The following is a 21,891-nucleotide window of genomic DNA, read 5'->3' on the forward strand; positions in this document are numbered from 1 at the left end:
CACCATCTTGCTTTCTTCTAAGAAAGAAGTCTCCAAGTGATTTAGCACCAAGTAAATATATATGCGTGGCTGGCGATGTGGGTTACGCCACAGAGCCTAGGGCTTGCCGATCAGAAGGTCGGCGGTTCGAATCCCCGCGATGGGGTGAGCTCTCGTTGCTTGGTCCCTGCTCCTGCCAAGCTAGCAGTTCGAAAAGCACGTCAAAGTGCAAGTAGATAAATAGGTATCACTCTGGCAGGAAGGTAAACAGTGTTTCCATGCACTGCTCTGGTTCGCCAGAAGCGGCTTAGTCATGCTGGCCACATGGCCCGGAAGGTGTACACAGGCTCCCTCGGCCAGTAAAGTGAGATGAGCGCCACAACCCCAGAATTGGCCACGACTGGACCTAATGGTCAGGGGTCCCTTTACCTTTAAATATATATGTCTGGAAGACCTCCGATAGGACAGGGCAGGACTGGGAGAGGTGCCTTCTTGACCCAACAGTTTGGTGAGCTGCTGTCAGCCAGAATGGACAGAACTAGCCAAGACAGACCGCTGCCCCAACTCAGAATTAAGCCAGCTGCGCCTGTTGGTTTGCAGTTGGGGAATGAGGGCAGACCAGCTTCCTGGGCCTTCATTCCGCAGCTCTGGCCTCTTCCTCACTCACTCAGGCCTTCCTTTCTTTGAACTTACACTTCTGGCTTGGCGGCCACTTTGAACCTCTCCAAGATTTCGTCCATGCCGGTGTTGACGCTCCGATTCTTCACGCCTTCCTGGTAAAGGTAGAAGCCCTTCCCTGCTTTGCGGCCTGCGAAAGAAGTTGCACAGAGGTGTAAAGGGGTGAGGAGCAGTTGGGCGGCCCCCTCTGCTCCAGAAGGTACAGAAGTGAAACCACTCAGGACCGCAAAATCTCAAGGACTTCCTCTCCCCTTATGAACCGACCTGGACCCCGAGATCATCTTCTGGGGCCCTTCTTCGTGTGCCTCCTCCTCGAGGGGTTCGGAGGGTGGCAACACGAGAGCAGGGCCTTCTCGGAAGTGGCTCCCTGTCTATGGAATGCTCTCCCCAGGGAAGTTCACCTGGCGCCTTCATTATACACCTTTGGGCACCAGGCAAAAATGTTAATCAACATCCTATACCCTTTAAAAGGCGGCTTTTGGGGGTGTATTGGATTATTTTTATTTTTGATGTTATATATGTGGTTTTTATTGTGAACTGCCCCGAGACCTCTGGGTATAGGGCGGTATACCAATTCAATAAATGAATGAATGAGTGAAGAAGTGTGTGGCAGAGGAAGGAGGAGGCGAGAGCCTGGGGGCCTCCTCCCACAGCCATTGATTCCAGGCTTGTTTGCAGAATTAAAGACTGAACCCAGAGACAGAAGCTTTCGTATTGTGTGTTTGAAATGCATCTCTGTTTCTTTGCTACAAATCACTTTGAGCATGATTTTTTTTGGTGGAAAAGCGGCATACAAACAAAACGAATGAGAGGCAGTGACTAGCTCCTAAACACACCCAGTGAGCTTCACGGCTCAGTGGAGATTTGAACCCGGGTCTCTCCCAGGTCCCAGTTCAACACCCTAATGGCCCTTTGCCGCTGTTAGGATATAGTTCCAGTCTACCTTAAAAGGGTAGAGGCATGACTGTTGAGTGTCACACGCCTGTTTACTTCCAGCATAGGCTTGCTGGGAACTTCCATTGTACGTTGCTTTTGCTATACAGTGGTACCTCGCAAGACAAATGCCTCGCAAGACGAAAGAGTTTTTCGTTTTTTGAGTTGCTTCGCAAGACGAAATTCCCTATGGGCTTGCTTCGCAAGACGAAAAACGAAAACGTCTTGCAAGTTTGTTTCCTTTTTCGTAGGAAAAATACCCTATGGGAATCCGTGCTTCGCAAGGCGGAAAATTCGCAAGACGAAAAAACTCGCAGAACGAATTAATTTCGTCTTGCGAGGCACCACTGTATTGCTGTTTTGCTGGACATGAAGGCAAGCAGACATGTTTTTCCCTTTGTTCCTGAACTATGCTGAATAAATGCTGTAAATATGCTTACACATTTCTCTGTCTGCCTCTTCAGCTGTGTGATGATTTACACTCTCTGCTGACAGAGATTGCACGGGTCTCTAAACGTATCTGAGGCTCGTGTCGCTGACTGATGCTGTTCCAAGGGAGACCGGCTGCCAGCCGGTGGCTGGAGCCAGCTGGGGGCCTGACTGATGCCCCCGTCTTCCTGGCAGTATCCCAACAGCCGCTCGACGGTTGCCCAGTGTGGCGACTGGGTGAGACCGATGTGGTCACGACACCCAGGTGCCCAGGATTTGTTCTGCCCCGTTTGCCCGGAAGAAGTTTGTTCCCCAAACGGAAGCAAGGAGGGTGTGTTGGTTCCTTGCCTGCTGTCGATACGCAAGTTTCCAGAAAGAGGCTGTCGCTCAGACACTCACCCAGAAAGCCCTTGTCCACCATGGCCTTCATCAGCTCCACGTTGCCCCCTTTGAAGCGCTCGCCAAAGGCCTTGCCCAGGTCCTCTGCCACGTGCGTGGCCACGTCAACGCCCACCTCGTCGATCAGCGTGGCAGCTCCGACGGGGAAGCCAAAGCCAGTGGACATGGCGTCCACCTTCTTGGCGTCGTTGCCTTCCTGAGAGGGAGAGAGAGGTGGGTCAGCGGCGGGTGGAAAGCAGGGGGCACTTGGGGAGGCACTGCTGCCGGTGACGGGGCGGAGGGGTGGGGGAACGACCGGGGAAGGGCGAGAGGAGGGCCAGGAAGGGCCCGTCCCATAAGGACAAAAGAGGAGTTGGCAGCTGGATCAGGCCAGGGGCCCATCTAGTCCGGGGGTCTATTCCCACACTGGCCACCCTGACGCCCCAGAGGGAAACCTGTCCTTAACCCTCAACATCATTAGATGTCTGTGATGTCTAGTCTTATGAGAGAGGGAGATATAATAATCATAAAATAAAAATTTATTATTTATACCCCGCCCATCTGGCTGGGCTTCCCCAGCCACTCTGGGCGGCTTCCAACACAATATTAAAATAAAGTAATGCATCAAACATTAAAAGCTTCCCTAAACAGGGCTGCCTTCAGATGTCTTCTAAAAGTCTGGTATCTATTTTTCTCTTTGACATCTGGTGGAAGGGCGTTCCACAGGGCGGGCGCCACCACCGAGAAGGCCCTCTGCCTGGTTCCCTGTAACTTGGCTTCTGGCAGCAAGGGAACCACCAGAAGACCCTCGGCACTGGACCTCAGTGCCCGGGCCGAATGAAAGATAAACCTTTCTGCATCCACTTTCTCCATGTCAGGCATAATTTTGTCCCGTGAACCGCCCTGAGAACTTGCGATGGGGGCGGTATGTAAACCTAATAAATAATAATAAAATAACTCCTATTGTTTCCCCTCTCATTTGCCTTTCCTCTCAACCACAAAGTTGGCGGCCGTCCCTAACTCCTGTGGAAGTGAGTTCCGCAGGTTAACTAGCATCGTTTAATCGCTTCATCCAGCAAAGGCACCTCGCAGGCCCACAGGGCCAGGTGGGGGCTTCTCCAGGAGGGTCCTCCTCCTCTGCCTGGATTCAGAGCTTCTCGGGGCAGTGAAGGCTGGGGGCGGAGGAATGGGCCAAGGAAACCAAAATTTGAAAAACGTCTTCATGTATGCGACAACGGCCGTGAGAGTTCTGGTAGCACAAGGATGGAAGACTGAAGAAACCCCAACTAAAGAATCATGGCAAGAAAAATTGATGGACTATGCAGAACTGGCAAAACTGACACATAAGCTACGGGACAAGGATAACTGTGATTTTAAGGATGAATGGGAACCCTTTACAAAGTATTTGAAGATGCAACAAAGCGAACTGGACTTCTTGGCAGGTTTTGAATAAACATTCACAAACCTTTTATTGATAATAATCAGTTAAATAGCAGTCACAGAGAAACCCAAGACTGGAACTGAGGGAAGTCGGGGTGGGGGGGGGTTGGGGTGGGTGGGTTTTGTGTGGGAGAGGGGGAGTGAGGAAAAATGGGGGGAAAACAAGGATGATATGTTTTTGGTTAATGTGTCTTGTTATAATTTTGAATAAAAAAGAAAAAAGGAAACCAAATGCAACAGCCCCAGCGGCTGTGCTGAGTCCACCTGTTTGCAAGTCTCGAAGTGCAGAGGCTCCCCCCACCCACCACATCTCCCCAAGAGCACCCTTAGGAAGATGCTCTAGAAACCCCACCCTTGGCAAGCGACACCCACCTGGAGGACTCGGACGATTTCGGCCAACATGGGTGCGAGACACCTGGTTGTGTAGAAGCCCGGGCCGTCCTGCAGGGGGGAAGAAGGAAGGTGAAGCCAGGAAGGGTTGTAGCTTGGGGGGGGGGGGGCTTGCAAGAAGAAAGCGCCAGGCCAATCCCCAGGTGCCCTGCCTGAAAGCCCAGTCAGTGTAGATGGATGGAGCTAGATGGAGCAATGCTGGTGGCCAAGTCTGCCAAGGAGGGCAGGGCAGCAGAGACTCTGCCCACCTGCAGGGCACTAGTCTTGCTAGATGCAGAACCATCTGCTCCCGACACATGGGGGAGACGGGACTGTCAGCTATTGACAGTGGCAATCCATATTAACAATAAAAGAATTATCTTTTATTCATCTTTGTTGCAGGGATTTATGTATAGGTTTGTTTTTTTTTGGGGGGGGGGTTGCCCCTCCAGCAGATATCAATGCACATGCAGCCCACCACCAAAATCAGCACAATCACTTTTGTGACTTTTGTGATTTATCCCCACAAAACACTCCATCACAGTTTCTTCCTATCTATTCAAAGGGCCTCTGCTGCACGATACCAAATGTAAGAATTCACTGATAAATGCATCTCTGTACTGGCTCACAGGGAAAACTTCAGAAATTCATATAGACCTGTGAGCTCAGCTACTCAGCAGCCCCTCTGCCTGAGTGATGATTCCTGGCATCCTGACACCTGAGTGCCAGACAGGTAGCCGTTCCAGAAATAAGGGTGTGAAGAACTTGGCTGGGAAACAGGGAAATGTAAATATCTCTTTTGTTCCACTTGATGGGTGTTTGGTGGAGGGCAAGGGGAACCATGGGGCAGGGTCCAGGATGCTCAGATTACTGCCACCAGACCTCCTCTTTCATGATGTAACCGTGATGTACGAGTGGTGTAGTTTGGGGGGTGTAACATGGGGATTATAGGGACATGGGTGGCGCTGTGGGTTAAACCACAGAGCCTAGGACTTGCTGATCAGAAGGTTGATGTACAATATATTCTTCAACACATTTCCATTCCTTTCTTAATTTTTGTTTTTGTTGCAATCTGATTGATGCTGTCATCTTGGCTAGTTCAATATATTCGCAAAATTTGATCTGCCACGCTGAGATTGAAGGAGTCCCCTCACTCTTCCCATTTTTGGCCACCAGTGTTCTAGCGGCCTTTTCTTCTTGCAAAGATGTCCCACAAGGCAGTGGAGGTTTAGGGTCAGAGTCTTCCTTCTCCTAGATGGGCTGCCTTCCCAGGTAATTCCACAAAATAGACGAACTAGATCTGGCAATGCCAGCTTTTCAAGGTCTGATTGTCCTTTACACCTCAAGTTCCCCCTGCCAACCCCCTGCCTCCTAGCAAGCCCCCTCGGAATTGGAAGGAGACCCTACCACCCCCTTCTGGAATCGCTGGTCTAGCCTCTGCCCTTCGTGACCCAGCTGGAAACTGTTCCCGGAAAACCAAAACAGAGCTCACCTTCACGACAATGATGACCTTCCCTTGCTTGAGGCCCACGGCGACTGCAGCGGCTGCCGTGTCCGGGGACGTTTTGTCTGTGGTGATGATCTCAAGGAGTTGCATCTTGTCAACGGGGGAAAAGTAGTGCATCCCAATCACCTGGAGGACCAAGACAGGTAAGGTCAGGGCGGGATGCAAACCAGTGTGGTGTAGTAGTAGTAGTAGTAGTAGTAGTAATAATTATTATTATTATTTATACCCCGTCCTCCCCAGCCAAGACCGGGCTCAGGGCAGCTAACACAAGGTATAAAAACAATTGATTAAAATACAACTTAAAAACAAGATTAAAGCACAACATTAAAATGCAGCCTCATTTCAGTAGGAACTCAAATCAAAAACTTTTTGGGGGTGAAAACGTCAAATCTTCACCAAGGCCAACTAGCCAGTCTGGTCCTACGCGGGCCAGAAAAAAGCCAGGGAAGTCCCCAAATGGGAGTTCCATCACAGGAGGAGAAAGGAAAGAGGGGAAGGGGATCAAGTTGCTTCCAATCCAAAGGCCAGGCGGAACAACTCTGTCTTATAGGCCCTGCGGAAAGAAATCAGATCCTGCAGGGCCCTGGTCTCATGAGACAGAGCGTTCCACCAGGCTGGGGCCAGTGTTGAGAAGACCCTGGCTCTGGTTGAGGCTAATCTGACTTCCTTAGGGCCCGGGACCTCTAGGGTGTTGCTGTTTATGGACCTTGAGGCTCTCCGTGGGGCATACAGGGAGAGGCGGTCCCGTAGGTACGAGGGTCCTAGGCCGTGTTGGAGAGCTGGGAGGGAGCAGGGTTCAGATCCTCCTACTCAGCCACGAGGCTCACTGGGCGTGACCTTGGGACGATCACTCTCTCTCAGCCTAGCCCACCTCACAGGATTGTGGTGAGAATAAAATGGGGAGGAGACGAACGTACTGGAGCTCCTTGGAGGAAAGGTGGGATAAAAATGCAATGGGTGGATGGATGATGGATGGCGTGGGTCGGCAAACTAAGACCCGCGGGCCGGATCAGGCCCAATTGCCTTCTAAATCCGGCCTGTGGACGGTCCAGGAATTGCCACATGGATCGTCGGTCTGCGGGTTTTTTCTCTCTCCCTCCCTCTCCCGGCAGCGGCGCCTCCTCCCTCCCTCCTCCTGGCTTCCCGCCCTGCCTAGAGAAGGAAGGGGGCTGGGCTTTGTTGGTGCCAGCCCTTCTCCGGAGTCCTTTGTGCACTGCTCATCTTCCCACCACCGCCACTCGCAAGACACAGGAGCCGCAGTTGGCTGAGCGCCCTTCTCAAGCGGCCGCCATTTAAAGCAGCCCCTCTCTGGAGCCCTTTCACGTGCTGCTCATCGTCCCTTGTTCTTTTTTGTGTGTGCAAAATATAGTCTGGCCCCCGACAAGGTCTGAGGGACAGTGGACCAGCCCCATCCTGAAAAAGTTTGAGGACTCCTGATATATGATGAATGGATGGATGGATGAAGAGGAGGAGTTTGGATTTGATACCCCGCTTTATCACTACCCGAAGGAGTCTCAAAGCGGCTAACATTCTCCTTTCCCTTCCTCCCCCACAACAAACACTCTGTGAGGTGAGCGGGGCTGAGAGACTTCAGAGAAGTGTGACTAGCCCAAGGTCACCCAGCAGCTGCATGTGGAGGAGCGGAGACGCGAACCCGGTTCACCAGATTACGAGTCTATCACTCTTATCCACTACACCACACTGGCTCACTGAAGACAGAAGATGGCAGACAGATCCAGGACTCACCTTTTCCGGCCTTTTGCTGGCGGAGGCAATCTGATTGATGGGGAGCGCCGATGTGTTGCTGGCGAAGATGCAGTGAGGGGGGACCACCTGGGGGAGATAACACACAGGTTAGGTTACGATACAATATGATAAATCTTTATTGTCATTGTCCCATACAGAACAACGAAATTGAAAAAATCTACACCAGACATTCAGAAACCAACAAGCCTGCTATCCCAGCTATCCCAACCTGGTTAGCCCCCTAAAAACTCTGATACCCCATTTTTAAATACAATATACTCACATAAAGACTACCTTACACTGCATTTAAAACCAAAATTGCATTTGGATAGAAACTGTTTCTCAGGCGGCTAGTCCTAGTCTTTATAACCCTGGACCTTCTTCCAGAAGGCAGAAGCTGAAAGAGATCATTTCCAGGGTGCGCACTATCCTGCGCTATCTCTGCAGCTTTCTTAGGGCACCTTCAAAGCGTAGATTTGATCCAAGGTGGGAAGAGTGCACCCAATTATTCTCTCTGCAGTCTTTACAACCCTGGACAGAATTGTTTTTTCCCTGACCGTGCAGCTCCCAAACAACACACACAGACCGTAAGTTAATACACTCTCCACAGTGCAATGATAAAATGCCATTAACATGTCCTTTGAGAGATTGCTTTTCTGGAGGATTCTCAGAAAATATAACCTGGAGAGTTCTGGAGAGGGAGGCAGGGGCAGAGGTTCCCCCTGCAACTGAAGAGCTTGGATTGCAACCAGCAGACGCCTCAAGGTCAATACAGGCTCTGTGAGGACGTGCAGCCAATTCACGCCATCTCCGATGCGTAGGGGAAGCACATCGGATACCTGCAGTTCCTTGTTGGTGTTGCCAGTGGGTTTTTGGTGGCCACTGAATCCAAAGGTCCCCATGAAGGCTGCAGCTGGGGGGAAGGAGGGTGTTGCCATGGGGCAGGACAGGGACCCAGGAGGTCTGGCGCTGTCTGTCTAACTGCAGTCTTTACGTAGCATTAATGCCTAGATCACCCAGCTGTTTGCAGTAAACCCCAGCCCTCACCTCCGCTCCTGTTTCACAGCCATTAGCAACCTTTTGACAATAACCGCTCTTCTTCAGAGAGGAACATGCCACTCTGGGATAATTCCACAGGTCATCTTGCCCCACATGCGCCCACCTGGCGGCTTCAATTGGCAGAACTGGCACTGCTGTGAGTGTCACATAACAACCTGTTCTGTGTCTGTAATAACACAATTATTTTGTGTGGCTACACTTTGGAACTCCCTCCCGGTTGATATCAAGTAAGGCACCTTCACTGTGCAGCTTTCGGCACCTGCTAAAAATCACCCAGATGTTTAGAAAGCTGATGCGAGTTCTAATCTCTTTTTAGCCTGCTGCTATTTTAGCTTTTTGAAAGTCTTAAATCTTTCTTAATCGTTCATGTAAATTGCTTTGAGCTTCTTTTTTGCAATCAGCAGTGAAGGAATATTATGAAATAATAGTAATAATAATAATAATAATAATAATAATAATAATAATAATAATAATTTATTATTTATACCTCGCCCATCTGGTTGGGTTTCCCCAGTCTCTCTGGGTGGCTTCCAACAAAGTATTAAAATACAATGGTCTGTTAAACATTAAAAGCTTCCCTGAACAGGGCTGCCTTCAGATTTCTTCTAAACGTCAGATAGTTGTTTATTTCTTTGATATCTGATGGGAGGGTGTTCCACAGGGCGGGTGCCACCACTGAGAAGGCCCTGTGCCTTGTTCCCCGTAACTTGGCTTCTCGCAGGGAGGGAACCGTCAGAAGGCCCTCGGCGCTGGACCTCAAAACGATGGGGGTGGAGACGCTCCTTCAGGTCTACTGGACCGAGGCCGTTTAGGGCTTTAAAGGTCAGCACTTTGAATTGTGCAGGGAAACGTACTGGCAGCCAGTGTAGGTCTTTCAAGACCGGAAATAAATAACACATACACCCCCTGAGAACCTTCACACAGCCATGGGCTCTACTGCAAAATGCTGGAAGACCAGGACAACTGAAACACCCCAAAGCTGGGAACTGCTGTCCCTGACTTTGGTGGCCCACGAGCAGAGGTCTACAGGGGAGGAGGCGCAAGCAGTCACATGCTCACCTCTCCCCCCACCACCGGGCTAACTGCCCAACCTTCGGGGCAGCCCATAATTCCCAGCACCCACCATGCTGACTGGACAGGGACCAGGTACACCAGAGAAGGACCCTGAGGGCACCTCCAGCCCCAGCAAAGGAACAAGGCCGCCCCCTGCAGGTGGGGAAGCAGTGGGGCCACAGGAGCGCTTAAGGGCAGCCTCTGGAAGACAGCCCCGGTCTCTCACGCAAGTGGCCCCCCAGCCCAGCCTCCTACTCACCGCCTCCACTTCCTTCACCACTTTGTGTTTGATGCTGATATCCTCAAAGACGGCCTCGATCACCATGTCCGCCGTCCCAAAGTTCTTGTAATCCAGCTGCCCCGTCAGGTTGCTGAGGATCATGTCCCTCTCGAACGACGTCAGGCTCTTCTTCTTCACTTTGTCGTTCAAGCTGGGAAAGGAGAGGGAGGCGGAATAATAAATAAGAATAATTTATTATTTATACCCCGCCCATCTGGCTGGGCTTCCCCAGCCACTCTGGGCGGCTTCCAACAATATCAAAATGCAGTAATGCATCAAACATTCAAAGCTTCCCTAAACAGGAGCCTTGAGCAAAGGCCTGTCTGGGGAAGGAGCCAGCCAAGTGCTGCGACCCCTCTGCATTGCAGGGGGTTGGGCTGGATGACCCTTAGAGTTCCCTTCCAACTCCACAATTCTATAATTCTTATAATGAAGGCGGGTGGCCTGGTCACCCTCCTTCCAGGTGTTCACAACTCTAGGCAAATACTTTTCCATTTCCCCAGGCTCTGATTTTGAGCTCCGCTTTTAGTCTTTCTGTTTGGGGTCAGTTTGTGGCTGTAGCGCCACACACTCCTGTCCCCTCCCAGTGGGGGGGATGAGAGAAAGGAAGGGGAGAGAAGGGGGAGCCAAGCCGAAGCAAGTCCACGCCTGAGAGAGGAACTCCTGGTGTTAAGGAAAAACAGTAAGCTAAGCGGCATCCTAATTCTCCCTCCTCTTTTTCACTTCTTAGCTTTGCAGCTGCCAGGATATTTTGTCAGTGGATGAACGACCTCTGTGAGGGCGCATTGGGACCTCTGCAAGCTCAAGCCAGAATAGTGGAAGAGAGGACCCTCCATGCATCAGAGCTGACCCCCCAGCCCCTTTGCAGGAGGGGGCAAACACAACAAACACCGTTTGTGGAGTAGACAGGAACAATATTAAAGAATATAAAACTGCGCGGAAAAAACGACAGTATAAACAGTACAGTGAGAATGACTGGAAGACTCATTTTGTTAGAAGTCTTTTTTATTTAAGTATTTGATTAAGTATTAATTAGGAAGATTAATTTTTTTTATGTACGTAAATTTGTTTTCTCCTCTCTTTTTTCTGTATTTTCTTCTTTTCTTTTTTCTTTAATTTTCTTTTTGTAGTATGAGATTGTAAATTCTTTGTTTAAGTGTGTAATTTAAATTAATAAAGATTATTTTTTAAAAAACAAAAATCAGTCCCTTTTTTGTGGGGAGCAAGGAGAGCCCAATCTGGGAGGGAGGGAAGGAAGGAAGGAAGGAGCCGCACACAGGCCAAGTTCTTAAAGCCCAAAGCAAGAAATGCGCAGCTTTGCCTAGCCTGGAACTCCCCTGCCCCTCTCCACAGTGCTACATTTTAGACATGGAGAAGCACTGAATTGTCCTCAGCAACGAGGGAGATGCATTCTGCACTGCTTAGCTGCACCGCACCACTTCTAGGCCCCTGCTGAGGCTCAGATTTCAATCCCTCCTGGACCCCACACAGCACAGGGCTGCCAATGAGCCTACCCTTTGTAGACTTGCTGCTGTCCTCTGCTCAAGCCCTCCAGGGCCGTGTCCTTCAGAATGGTCTTCATCCCCTTGTCCACGGAGACTTGGGCGATTCCAGCGCCCATCAGGCCTGCCCCCAGGATGGCAAGGTTCCTGTAGAGAGAAGGAAGGGGTGTTTTTCTGGAGGGGGGGGGATAAAGAGCGACCAACCACTGAACCCGAGTCTCTCCCCCGTCCTGCAGAGGCAAATGGGTTGCCACAGATCTACCCCACCTGTAGCTGGACTTACTGGACGGGTTGCTTTGGCTGCCCAAACTTGTTCTTCTTGCACTGTACCTGCCCGTGGTACAGCCCGATCAGTGCCTTGGACTCAGAAGTCATCCCGAGCTCCCCGAAATTCTGCAGGGGAAGGGAGAAGAGGCAGCCGCGGTCAGAGGGCCTGCCCATCTCTGCATCATGCCCCAAGGAAAGCAACGAGGGGGAAATGGACAGGCCCACCGAGGCTTCAGCGACAGCGGAGGCCGGAGGGCGACAATGGCTGGGAAAATCAAGGACCAGGGATGCAGGGGTGTAGGACAATTCTGTCTCCAGTGGGATGTTGATATTAAAGACCCAGGGCAGGAGCTCAAAAGAAGAAGCCTCTCTGTATGTCCCCGAGCTATCTGGAAATCTGCAAACACAGATTTCCAGACCATATAACACCGGTCTTGAAAGACCTACACTGGCTCCCAGTACATTTCCGAGCACAATTCGAAGTGTTGGTGCTGACCTTGAAAGCCCTAAATGGCCTCGGTCCAGTGGACCTGAAGGAGCGTCTCCACCCCCATCGTTCTGCCCGGACACAGAGGTCCAGCGCCAAGGGCCTTCTCGGTAGTGGCACCCGCCCTGTGGAACGCCCTCCCACCAGATGTGAAAGAGAAAAATAACTACCAAACTTTTAGAAGACATCTGAAGGCCGCCCTGTTTAGGGAAGCTTTTAATGTTTAATATGTTAATGTATTTTAGTGTTCTGCTGGAAGCCGCCCAGAGTGGCTGGGGAAGCTCAGCCAGATGGGCGGGATATAAATAATAAATTATTATTATTATGTGAACACAGGCTTCATTGATACAGCAAACTTTGCAAGTGCACACAATATGCACAGTTTATAATAAGCTGCTTTCGCACCCTGAGGTCCCTCGCAAAAGGGAATTGAGCAGCCCGGGCGTACGAATAAAGAAAGGCGGCTTTCTGGGTCCAACCCTGCGTCTCCCAAGACAAACGAAACAGGGGAAAGTAAAGTGACAAGTATGAACGGTGGGAAAGCCAGGAAGTGGCAAGAGGTGACTGCAAACCTCCCACATCAGCCACCCAGAGCGAGAACAACAGCGGAGGAAATGGAGAACTGACAAGGTGGATGGGAAGGGAGACTGGAAAAAGCACGGGGTGCCTTTCCCCCATAACGTTACCTTTCCGTATCTGGAGGCCAGTGACTCAGGAGGAACGTCTGTCCAGCATAAGTTAAGTGGTCAAGAGAAGCCAGCCGCAAATTAGGACCCCCAAAGAAAAGGAGGCTACAAAGTCTGCGTGGGTCTGTGTAAGAGGGTGCCAGCCCAATGTCTGCCCGTGGCAAACTGTACTTGGCCCGGCAGAGGCGGCCCCAATCCCCACTGTTATTATTCTTTTCAGCCCAGGAGCTTCTAAGCAGCGGTGAGAACAGCTCACTAAAGTGCAGGCCGAAGCGACCAGGGCCAACGGCTTCTGCATTCAAGCCAAAGGGTCACTGGGGATGTCAGACACGATTTGCTACAGGGGCCAGACACTGGGAGCAAAGCTATTCCACCAGCTTTGCCCCACCTCTTCTCTGGGACCGTTCAAAGAAGTGCCGTTTAAAAGACTGGTTCTGGCATTCCCCTTAATGTTTTCGTGGGCAGTAATCTGCTGCCTTTGTGGCAGCAAAATGAATGCATATTAGTGCATTCTACTCACACCTGGGACGTGGGTGGCGCTGTGGGTTAAACCGCAGAGCCTAGGACTTGCCGAACAGAAGGTTGGCGGTTCAAATCCCTGCGATGGAGTGAGCTCCCGTTGCTCAGACCCTGCTCCTGCCAACCTAGCAGTTTGAAAGCACGTCAAAGTGCAAGTAGATAAATAGGTACCGCTCTGGCGGGAAGGCAAACAGCGTTTTCGTGCGCTGCTCTGGTTCGCCAGAAGCGGCTTAGTCATGCTGGCCACATGACCTGGAAGCTGTACACCGGCTCCCTCGGTCAGTAAAGTGAGATGAGTGCTGCAACCCCAGAGTCGGCCACGACTGGACCTAACGGTCCCTTTACTTTTACTCACACCTGACCGAATATATGTGCAGCAGGAGGAAATAATTAAACAATTCAATTCAAGCACGGAAATAGTGGGAGAGAGACCCTCTCATGAAGAGACCCCCAGCCTAAAGAGGGTGTCAGTGAGGGCAGAGGAAACCTCGAAGAGACCAGACATGCAGAAGCGCTTTGTTTCGGCTGCTCAGCATCCCTGCTTAAGAGCCAATGCAGGCACCAGCTGCTTTTCCACGCATCCTCCAGCCTCTGGCTTCAACTCTAGTTGTAGATATTATGGGATACGGTGTTTATCATACAGGTGGCAGAGAGAATGGCAGAGAGGGCGTTTGAAGGGGCTTTAGCATAAGGTTACCAGACATCCCCTTTTCCCAGGAACAGTCCCCAGATTTACAAATGAGTCCCCTGACAAAATCCACCTATTCAGTAGGAAGTTGAAAAGTGTCCCCGGATTCATTGGAAAAAATCTGGCAACCTTAGTTTAGAAGGCGTCCCCAATTTACACAATTCTGCTTATGTGCGTGGGAGCCTGGAACCTAACCCCCGCATAAGTGGGTAGTCGCCTGGACTTTTGTAGTGTTAAGGTTTTGTTTTGTTTTTATTGTATTGCATTTCCATTGGTCTGCTTGCATTTGTGCTGTTTGGGGTGTCTTTTTCGGCTGAAAGGTGGCATATAAATAAACTGTAAGGAAACGCAACAATTCTCTGCTCCCCTCCAGCAGCAGCTGCTTCCCTTAATTGGTAAAGGTAAAGGGACCCCTGACCATTAGGTCCAGTCGTGACCGACTCTGGGATTGCAGCACTCATCTTGCTTTATTAGATGAGGGAGCCGGCGTACAGCTTCCGGGTCTTGTGGCCAGCACGACTAAGCCGCTTCTGGCGAACCAGAGCAGTGCACGGAAATGCCGTTTACCTTCCCGCCGGAGTGGTACCTATTTATCTACTTGCACTTTGACGTGCTTTTGAACTGCTAGGTTTGCAGGAGCAGGGACTGAGCAATGGGAGCTCACCCCGTCCCAGGGATTCGAACCAGCGACCTTCTGATCGGCAAGTCGTAGGCTCTGTGCTTTAACCCACAGCGCCACCCACGTCCCATGCTTCCCTTAAGTCACTCCAAATGGGAGCTTAAGTGAGTTATTTAGCTACCGCAGCCCTAGATGCTGCCATCATCTCCCCCACTCCCAGGCCACAGCCTGCTCTTGCCCTTCCCAGTCTTCCCAAGCCCCCTCCTTCTCCTGGCCGCCTGGTCCTCCTCCCCACCCTCTTCTACACGCCCCCCAGCAAAAAACATGGGACTTTGGTGTGACATTTGGCACCAAGACAACGCTGTGGACTCACTGGAAACCTGAACAGGGCCTCTGAGCACCCAGATCTTGTGATCAGACACCATGTGAACAGTTAAGGCCTTTGCTGTGATTCGAACGGGATGCCTCTTGCAACTGTGAGGTGGGCTTCCCCCTGGTGAAGTCCTAAGGGAGGGTTGCTAAGGGGGGAATCAAGTCTTTTTCTCAGCCTCCACCCCACCCCACCACGAGAAAACTGAGCCAGGCAGATCAGGACTTCATGCAAAGGTTTGTCGTTTGTGGTTTACTGTATTTTTCGCTCCATAAGAAGCACCTTTCCCCTCCTAAAAAGTAAGGGGAAATGTGTTTGCGTCTTATGGAGCGAATGCAGGTGGGAGGCTCTGCTCAGCGCTCCCTTTAAAGAGCCGCGTGGAGCGTGTGTGCGGCTCATGGGGGCTTTTCCCCGAGGAGTGAGGAGGGCAGCCCGTCAGTCCCTTCTCCCTCCTCGGGAAAAGCCACACACGCTCCACGCGGATCGTGAAAGGGAGTGCTGAGCATACAGGCTCTGCTCAGCGCTCCCTTTAAAGAATATTTTTTCCCTTGCTTTCCCCCTCTAAAAACTAGGTGCGTCTTATGGAGCGAAAAATACGGTGACTTGTTTGAGGCATTCGGAGGTGATTATTTCGTACAGATTGCTGGCGAGGGCGGGGGACCTTCTTATCTAACACTACAATTCTCAACGGAGTCCGTCTCCCTTTAAGCACAGACTACAAAGTTCAATGTCCATAGTGACAGGCAATAAAAGGCTTACCTGGGATTCTGCAAGGTAGCCAGCTTCGTTTCCTTGTTCCAAGCCTGTCTTCACAACCTAAAGTAAAGAGGAACAACATCTTGGGTTATTTGAAACATTTCTATACCCCCCTTCAGTTTGAAACGCCCAGGGTGGTTTAACGTTTATTTATTTCCTACAATGTATGCGCCGCTTGATTGCAAAACAAACAAGCCTCAAAGCGGCTTACAAAAAAAAAAGACAAAGCAACAAAATTATCAGTAAGAACAACAACTTAAATTTTTTCAAAAAGATAAAATAACAACAGACTCAAAGAAGATTAAAAACTCACATCAGTTTTCTAAATATCTCGGTAAAGGTAAAGGTACCCCTGCCCATACGGGCCAGTCGTGTCCGATTCTAGGGTTGTGCGGCCATCTCACTTAAGAGGCCGGGGGCCAGCGCTATCCGGAGACACTTCCGGGTCACGTGGCCAACATGATGAAGCTGCTCTGGCGAGCCAGCACCAGTGCAACGCACGGAAACGCCGTCTACCTTCCCGCTATAAAGCGGTCCCTATTTATCTACTTGCACTTAGGGGTGCTTTCGAACTGCTAGGTGGGCAGGAGCTGGGACCGAAGGACGGGAGCTCACCCAACCGCGGGGATTCGAACCGCTGACCATACGATCGGCAAGTCCTAGGCGCTGAGGTTTTACCCACAGCGCCACCCGCGTCCCTTAAATATCTCGGTAGGCTTGTCTAAACAAGACTGTTTTTAGCAGGCACCGAAAAGAGTACAGGGAAGGCGTCTGCCTGGTATCAAGAGGCAGGGAATTCCTAAGGGTAAGAGTGGCTTGAGTGGGCCTATCTGCAGTAAGGCGATCTTGATGGTTTACAAGTGAAGATTAAAAACAGCAGGAAAGGAACGGCGAAAGGCAGTGCAAGGAAGGTGGGGAGGCAAGTGGGTGGGGAGGGGCAGGAATGCACCAGAGACCCTTCCAGCCAGTGCCAAAGAGGCACCCACATACGCTGGCAGGCCTCCCCCTTCAGCTGGTGTTGATGAAGACAGACCCCGCAGCCCAGCCCTCGCTGATCCCTTCCTGCCTGCGCTTCAGGATGGTGGAAATCATGATAAAAAAAATCACGATGAAAGCCGGCAGGAGGGCCGGCTGCCTAAATGGCCAGGCTTCTCAAATGCCACAGGAATCAAACGGAATAGTATTAGATAAATGGAAACTCTGAGGCAGGGATGGTGGAGTCTGTGGGGGCGCCATAGCACTCTGCAATCACCAGCTGCTGGTATCCTGCCTCCTAGAATTGCTGAGTTGGAAGAGACCCCAAGTTAATTCAATCCCCTGCCAACTGTGCTGGCAGAGGACGGCCGTCCTGGCTACTGGCCACCCAAGTTGGGTGGGTCCAAGGTCAACTCGTCCAACCCCACCTAAAGACGGGCAGAACTAGAGATGCCAGTGTTTTGCCACACGCAGGGCAGAAACCAAGTGTGCTCACTGTTAGAATATAGTTCCGTTCCACCTTAAAAGGAGCAGGCATGACTGCTGTGTGTCACACGCCTGTTTACTTCCAGCACAAACTTGCTGGGAACTTCCGTTTGTATATTGTTTTTGTTTTCCTGCTGTTTTGCTGGACACGAAGGGAAGCAGACATGTTTTTTTCCTTTGTTCCCAAACTATGCTGAATAAATGCTGTAAATATGCTTACACATGTCTCTGTCCGCCACTTCCGTTGTGAGGATTTATTCACTTTGCTGATAAGAGCGTGCACAGCTTCTAAACGTATCTGAGGCTTGTGTCGCTGATTGATGCTGTTCCGGGAACCGGAGATCGCCAAGCTGCCAGCCAGTGGCTGGAGCCAGCTGGGGGCCTGCCAAATGCCCCCGTCTCCACGGCAGTATCCCAACACTCCCTCTGCCCTCCCTCATGCGCACAGATGGCCCTCACCTTGATGATCTTAAGGGGAGCCGGGTAGAGGCCTTTCGTTTGCTTCCGCACTTTGCCCTCCACCGTTTTGTAGACTTGCTGCCGCACGAAGGCAATGCCCATGGCATAGTCCATCATCTCTGCAAGGCAACGCAAAGCAGGTTCAAGGGAGGAAATGACCCAGGGGGCCGACTCCAGGGAGGCCAAGGGCCAGGGCAGCTTGCCCCCGGAGCCAGGCCAGACCACTCACTCTGCATCAGCCCCTTGTTCCTTTTCTGAGAAATTGTCTTCTTGGCGAGGCCTCGGGCAAAGGTGATGGCCACTTCCTCCAGGTACTCCAGCGTCCGCTCCTCGGGGCTCTTGATCCCTGGCCCTGTGAAGGCAGAGGTGCTGTTTTAGCAGGAAGCGAAGGTGCATTCCAAGGAGACAGACTCCCTAAGGGAGAATCCTGCATCCAGCTCTCTCACTGGAGCCTTTGGTCGACTGTTTAAGGCAGCCACAGTCAAAATAAAAAAATTCCTTCCAGTAGCACCTTAAAGACCAACTAAGTTAGTTCTTGGTATGAGCTTTCGTGTGCATGCACACTTCTTCAGATACACTGAAACAGAAGTTGCCAGATCCTTCTATAAAATTGCTCATCGTCTAACATTGTGTATGCCATCAAATGCCAACAGTGTCCTTCAGCTCTCTATACTGGACAAACAGGCCAAACCTTACGCCAAAGAATAAACGGACATAAATCTGACATCAAGAATCACAAAACAGAGAAACCAGTAGGAGAACACTTCAATCTCCCAGGACATTCTATACAAGATCTCAAAGTAGCTGTTTTACTACAAAGGAATTTCAGAAATAGACTGGAAAGAGAAGCTGCTGAATTGCAACTCATTACCAAACTTAAAACCATGGAGAGACCTGGTCTGAACAGAGACATTGGATTCTTATCTCATTATACATGACTAAGCCATTTCTCACCTTCTCACCCCTTGCTTTTTCCTGTAAGACCTATTGCAGTCGTTAAGAGTCGTCAACAGGCTCATCTCAGCTATCTGCCAATCTCCCATTCCCACCACCCTTCTGAGTAATACCCCTCCCCACCTTCTCACTATATAGAAGGATCTGGAAACTTCTGTTTCAGTGTATCTGAAGAAGTGTGCATGCACACGAAAGCTCATACCAAGAACTAACTTAGTTGGTCTTTAAGGTGCTACAGGAAGGATTATTTTTTTATTTTGACTATGGCAAACCAACACGGCTACCTATCTGTAAGGCAGCCACAGACGTTCCTAGACTGCGACAGCTTGACCACATGGCTGAATTACTGCAATGGTTGGCCCAGAGACAGAATGTGGCAGCGAGATTGCTTGCGGCAGCGGCTGCAGGATATGCTTCCCCCCTCCAGCCTCAGGGCCTTTTGTCCCTGCAGGTGTTGCTGCCCTACAAGTCCCGTCACCATCCCTGGCCGCTGGCTGTATTTGCTGCGACTGACGGGAGTTGCAGCTCAGCGATGGTTCCCCGCCCCTGCCTTGGGGCCTGCAATGTCACAGACCACGCCAAGCCAGGTGCAAGGCCACGGGGCAGGTGTGTGCACCTAGAAGCGTCTCCAGCTAACCTAGAGGATCCACCAGCTGGTCCACCAGCCCCATCTTCTTCGCTCTGTCAGCACGGATGTTTCTTCCGGTCAGCATCATGTCAAAGGCAGCAGGGAGCCCCACCTGAAACATGGAAGGAAATGAGTTTTACATGCCAGAAGAGCAGGGATGCTGGAAAGGCAGATTCCCTCCCTCTCTGGGTGGGGTGCTCACCCACTCACCATCTTGGGCAGCCTCTGGGTGCCTCCTGCCCCCGGCAGCAGCCCCAGCAGCACCTCTGGGGTTCCCAGGACAGTCTTCTTGTCCTTGGTTGCTATTCTGTACTGGCAAGCAATGGCAACCTGGAAAGGGAACACAGGGAACTTCCTGAATGCACAGTCAGGCGGTTGCGTTCATCTGGCTTAGAATGCTCAAGGGCTCTCAGGAAGTTTGGACAGGACTGGGCGTTCCCAGCCCTCCATGGAAGAAGAGAAGAAGAAGAAGAAGGAGTTTGGATTTGATATCCCACTTTATCACTACCCGAAGGAGTCCCAAAGCGGCTAACATTCTCCTTTCCCTTCCTCCCCCACAACAAACACTCTGTGAGTGGGGCTGAGAGACTTCAGAGAAGTGTGACTGGCCTAAGGTCACCCAGCAGCTGCAGCTGCAGGTGGAGGAATGGGGAAGTGAACCCAGTTCACCAGATTACAAGTCTACCACTCTTATCCACTACACCACGCTGGCTGGTGTAGTGGGAAACTGTTGCTAGCCAGAGTCTGCAGAGCTCTAAGCTAGGTGAGCCAACGGCCTGGCCGAGGATTTCTATGGGGCTGGACCCAATGACCCTTTGGCTCCCTTCCAACACTACAATTCTGTGATGCTACAGGAAGCGAACCTGGTTCACCAGATTACGAGTAACACCACTCTTAACCACACCACCACACTGGCTCTCCCACACTGGAGATGCTGGGGACTGAGACCAGGGCCTTTTGGACGCAGAGCAGCTGGTCTGGAGGCGAGCCAGGATCCTTCCCTTATGGCAAATGCAGAGAACACAGTCACATGCACACCATTCTCCCTTTCATTATGGAGAAGAGGCTTTCCCGGCTGCAGAGCTCCTCCCTACCTCTAGTCCTCCCCCAAGGCAGGAGCCGCTGATAGCAGCAACGATGGGCTTTGGCGATTTCTCCAGCTTCTCCAGCATCTTCTGTCCTTCCTGAGAAAGTAGAGTTATTTCTTGGCTGGACTGGCAGGCCTCAATCATGCTACAGGCAGGACAAGGAGAGAGTTTCGTGTCTGTGAACGAGGCGCACCGCTGCCCACCTTACAAAGTCATCCTACCTCTGCAGAGAAGCAATTCAAGACGCCTGGCCAGTGACACAGGGCTCCTCCTTCGCCCAACTCTGTGTGACTGCTGCTAAGGAAGCAGGTGTGTGCTGCAACTGGGCGCAACCGTCTCCTCGCTTTATCAGACTCTCTGCTGCAACACAGATCTGCTGTCCCAGACCCTGGGGCATGTGAGGGAGTGTGTGTGTGTGTGTGTGTTGTGGTTCTGGACAGTTAAGAGTTAACACTCCAGGAAGCGTTCTTACTAACTGGGTGCACTGCCCACATGATCCGGGCATTTTCCTATGATCCATGCTCTCTGGGGGCTGCAGAGAGCAGTCTGTCTGAGAATGTGAGCAAGGTAGTTTCGTTTTGTTAGAGGCAGAAAGCTGCAGGCATGCAGCTGGATTCTGTAGGTTTTTCATTTCCGTTTTTGTATGCTTCTAAATAAAGAGTGTTAGATTAGAAGCACTGGTGTCGAGCGGAGTTATTGAACACACCACACAGACAAAGCCCTCTTACGCTGCGTGCGGACTCTGCTAACGTCCGACAACTGAGAAGAGTGGCAGCGTGCGAGTGGAAGCGTGTGGGCGCCACTGAAATTTGTCGGAGTGGAAATAAATCTAATTTATTGCAGTGCCGTTGCAGCAGACTCCGTGGGTCAAAGGATTTACGACCCACAAACTTTAACAGTGTGAAGTGGCCCAACCTCTCAGGGGACTTCCTTTCTGGAGGTATTTCCCCAAGAGTCGGCTTTTGTTCCTGCAGGGTCCTAACATCTCACTTGTGAAGAGATAGCTACCTCTGGACTACCTGTCACCAGCTAGGCTACTGCTCTGGGTCCCAAGTAGACCTCTGTGTAACCAAGGCTCTGCAAAACAGGCACCTTTCACCAGCCAACTACGGCGAGGGCAGCAGCTGCTCCAATCTGAAGTAGTGGCAGGCAGGGATAATAATATCATAATAATAATTTACTATTTATACCCCGCCCATCTGGCTGAGTTTCCCCAGCCACTCTGGGCGGCTCCCAATCGAGTGTTAAAAACAATGCAGCATTAAATATTAAAAACTTCCCTCAACAGGGCTGCCTTCAGATGTCTTTTAAAGATAGGATAGCTGCTTATTTCCTTCACATCTGAAGGGAAGGCGTTCCACAGGACAGGCGCCACTACCGAGAAGGCTCCCATCTAGGGCATTGCTTTCATTATGTCCTGTTGCTTGTCTTGTCTTGCATGTTCTGTTTGCTGTTGGGGGTCTGACTCTGAATCTGCGAGAGTCAGGGGAAGAGGCTGTGGGTTAGGGACAGCAGCGTCAACTAGGATGGTGACAGTGTTAGCAATAAACACTGTG

The 21,891-nt window shown here is 51.1% G+C and overlaps 1 protein-coding gene across 1 annotated transcript in view; it reads right to left on the reverse strand.

Annotated features, from left to right (window-relative positions):
• HADHA (hydroxyacyl-CoA dehydrogenase trifunctional multienzyme complex subunit alpha) overlaps positions 1-21,891 on the reverse strand; it is a 34,612-nt gene that overhangs the window by 3,820 nt on the left and 8,901 nt on the right. The window contains exons 5-18 of the mRNA XM_082217511.1: positions 20,342-20,480; positions 19,458-19,577; positions 19,257-19,359; positions 17,895-18,017; positions 17,666-17,784; positions 15,749-15,805; positions 11,637-11,746; positions 11,366-11,500; positions 9,831-10,002; positions 7,460-7,546; positions 5,699-5,839; positions 4,210-4,278; positions 2,419-2,614; positions 673-787 (exon numbers count right to left, since the gene is read on the reverse strand). Of these exons, the coding sequence (XP_082073637.1) occupies positions 673-787; positions 2,419-2,614; positions 4,210-4,278; positions 5,699-5,839; positions 7,460-7,546; positions 9,831-10,002; positions 11,366-11,500; positions 11,637-11,746; positions 15,749-15,805; positions 17,666-17,784; positions 17,895-18,017; positions 19,257-19,359; positions 19,458-19,577; positions 20,342-20,480 (1,686 nt within the window). The remainder of the gene's footprint in view (positions 1-672; positions 788-2,418; positions 2,615-4,209; positions 4,279-5,698; positions 5,840-7,459; positions 7,547-9,830; positions 10,003-11,365; positions 11,501-11,636; positions 11,747-15,748; positions 15,806-17,665; positions 17,785-17,894; positions 18,018-19,256; positions 19,360-19,457; positions 19,578-20,341; positions 20,481-21,891) is intronic.

Source organism: Podarcis vaucheri (assembly GCF_965113315.1).
Source record: "Podarcis vaucheri genome assembly, chromosome: 3".
Taxonomy (NCBI): domain Eukaryota; kingdom Metazoa; phylum Chordata; class Lepidosauria; order Squamata; family Lacertidae; genus Podarcis; species Podarcis vaucheri.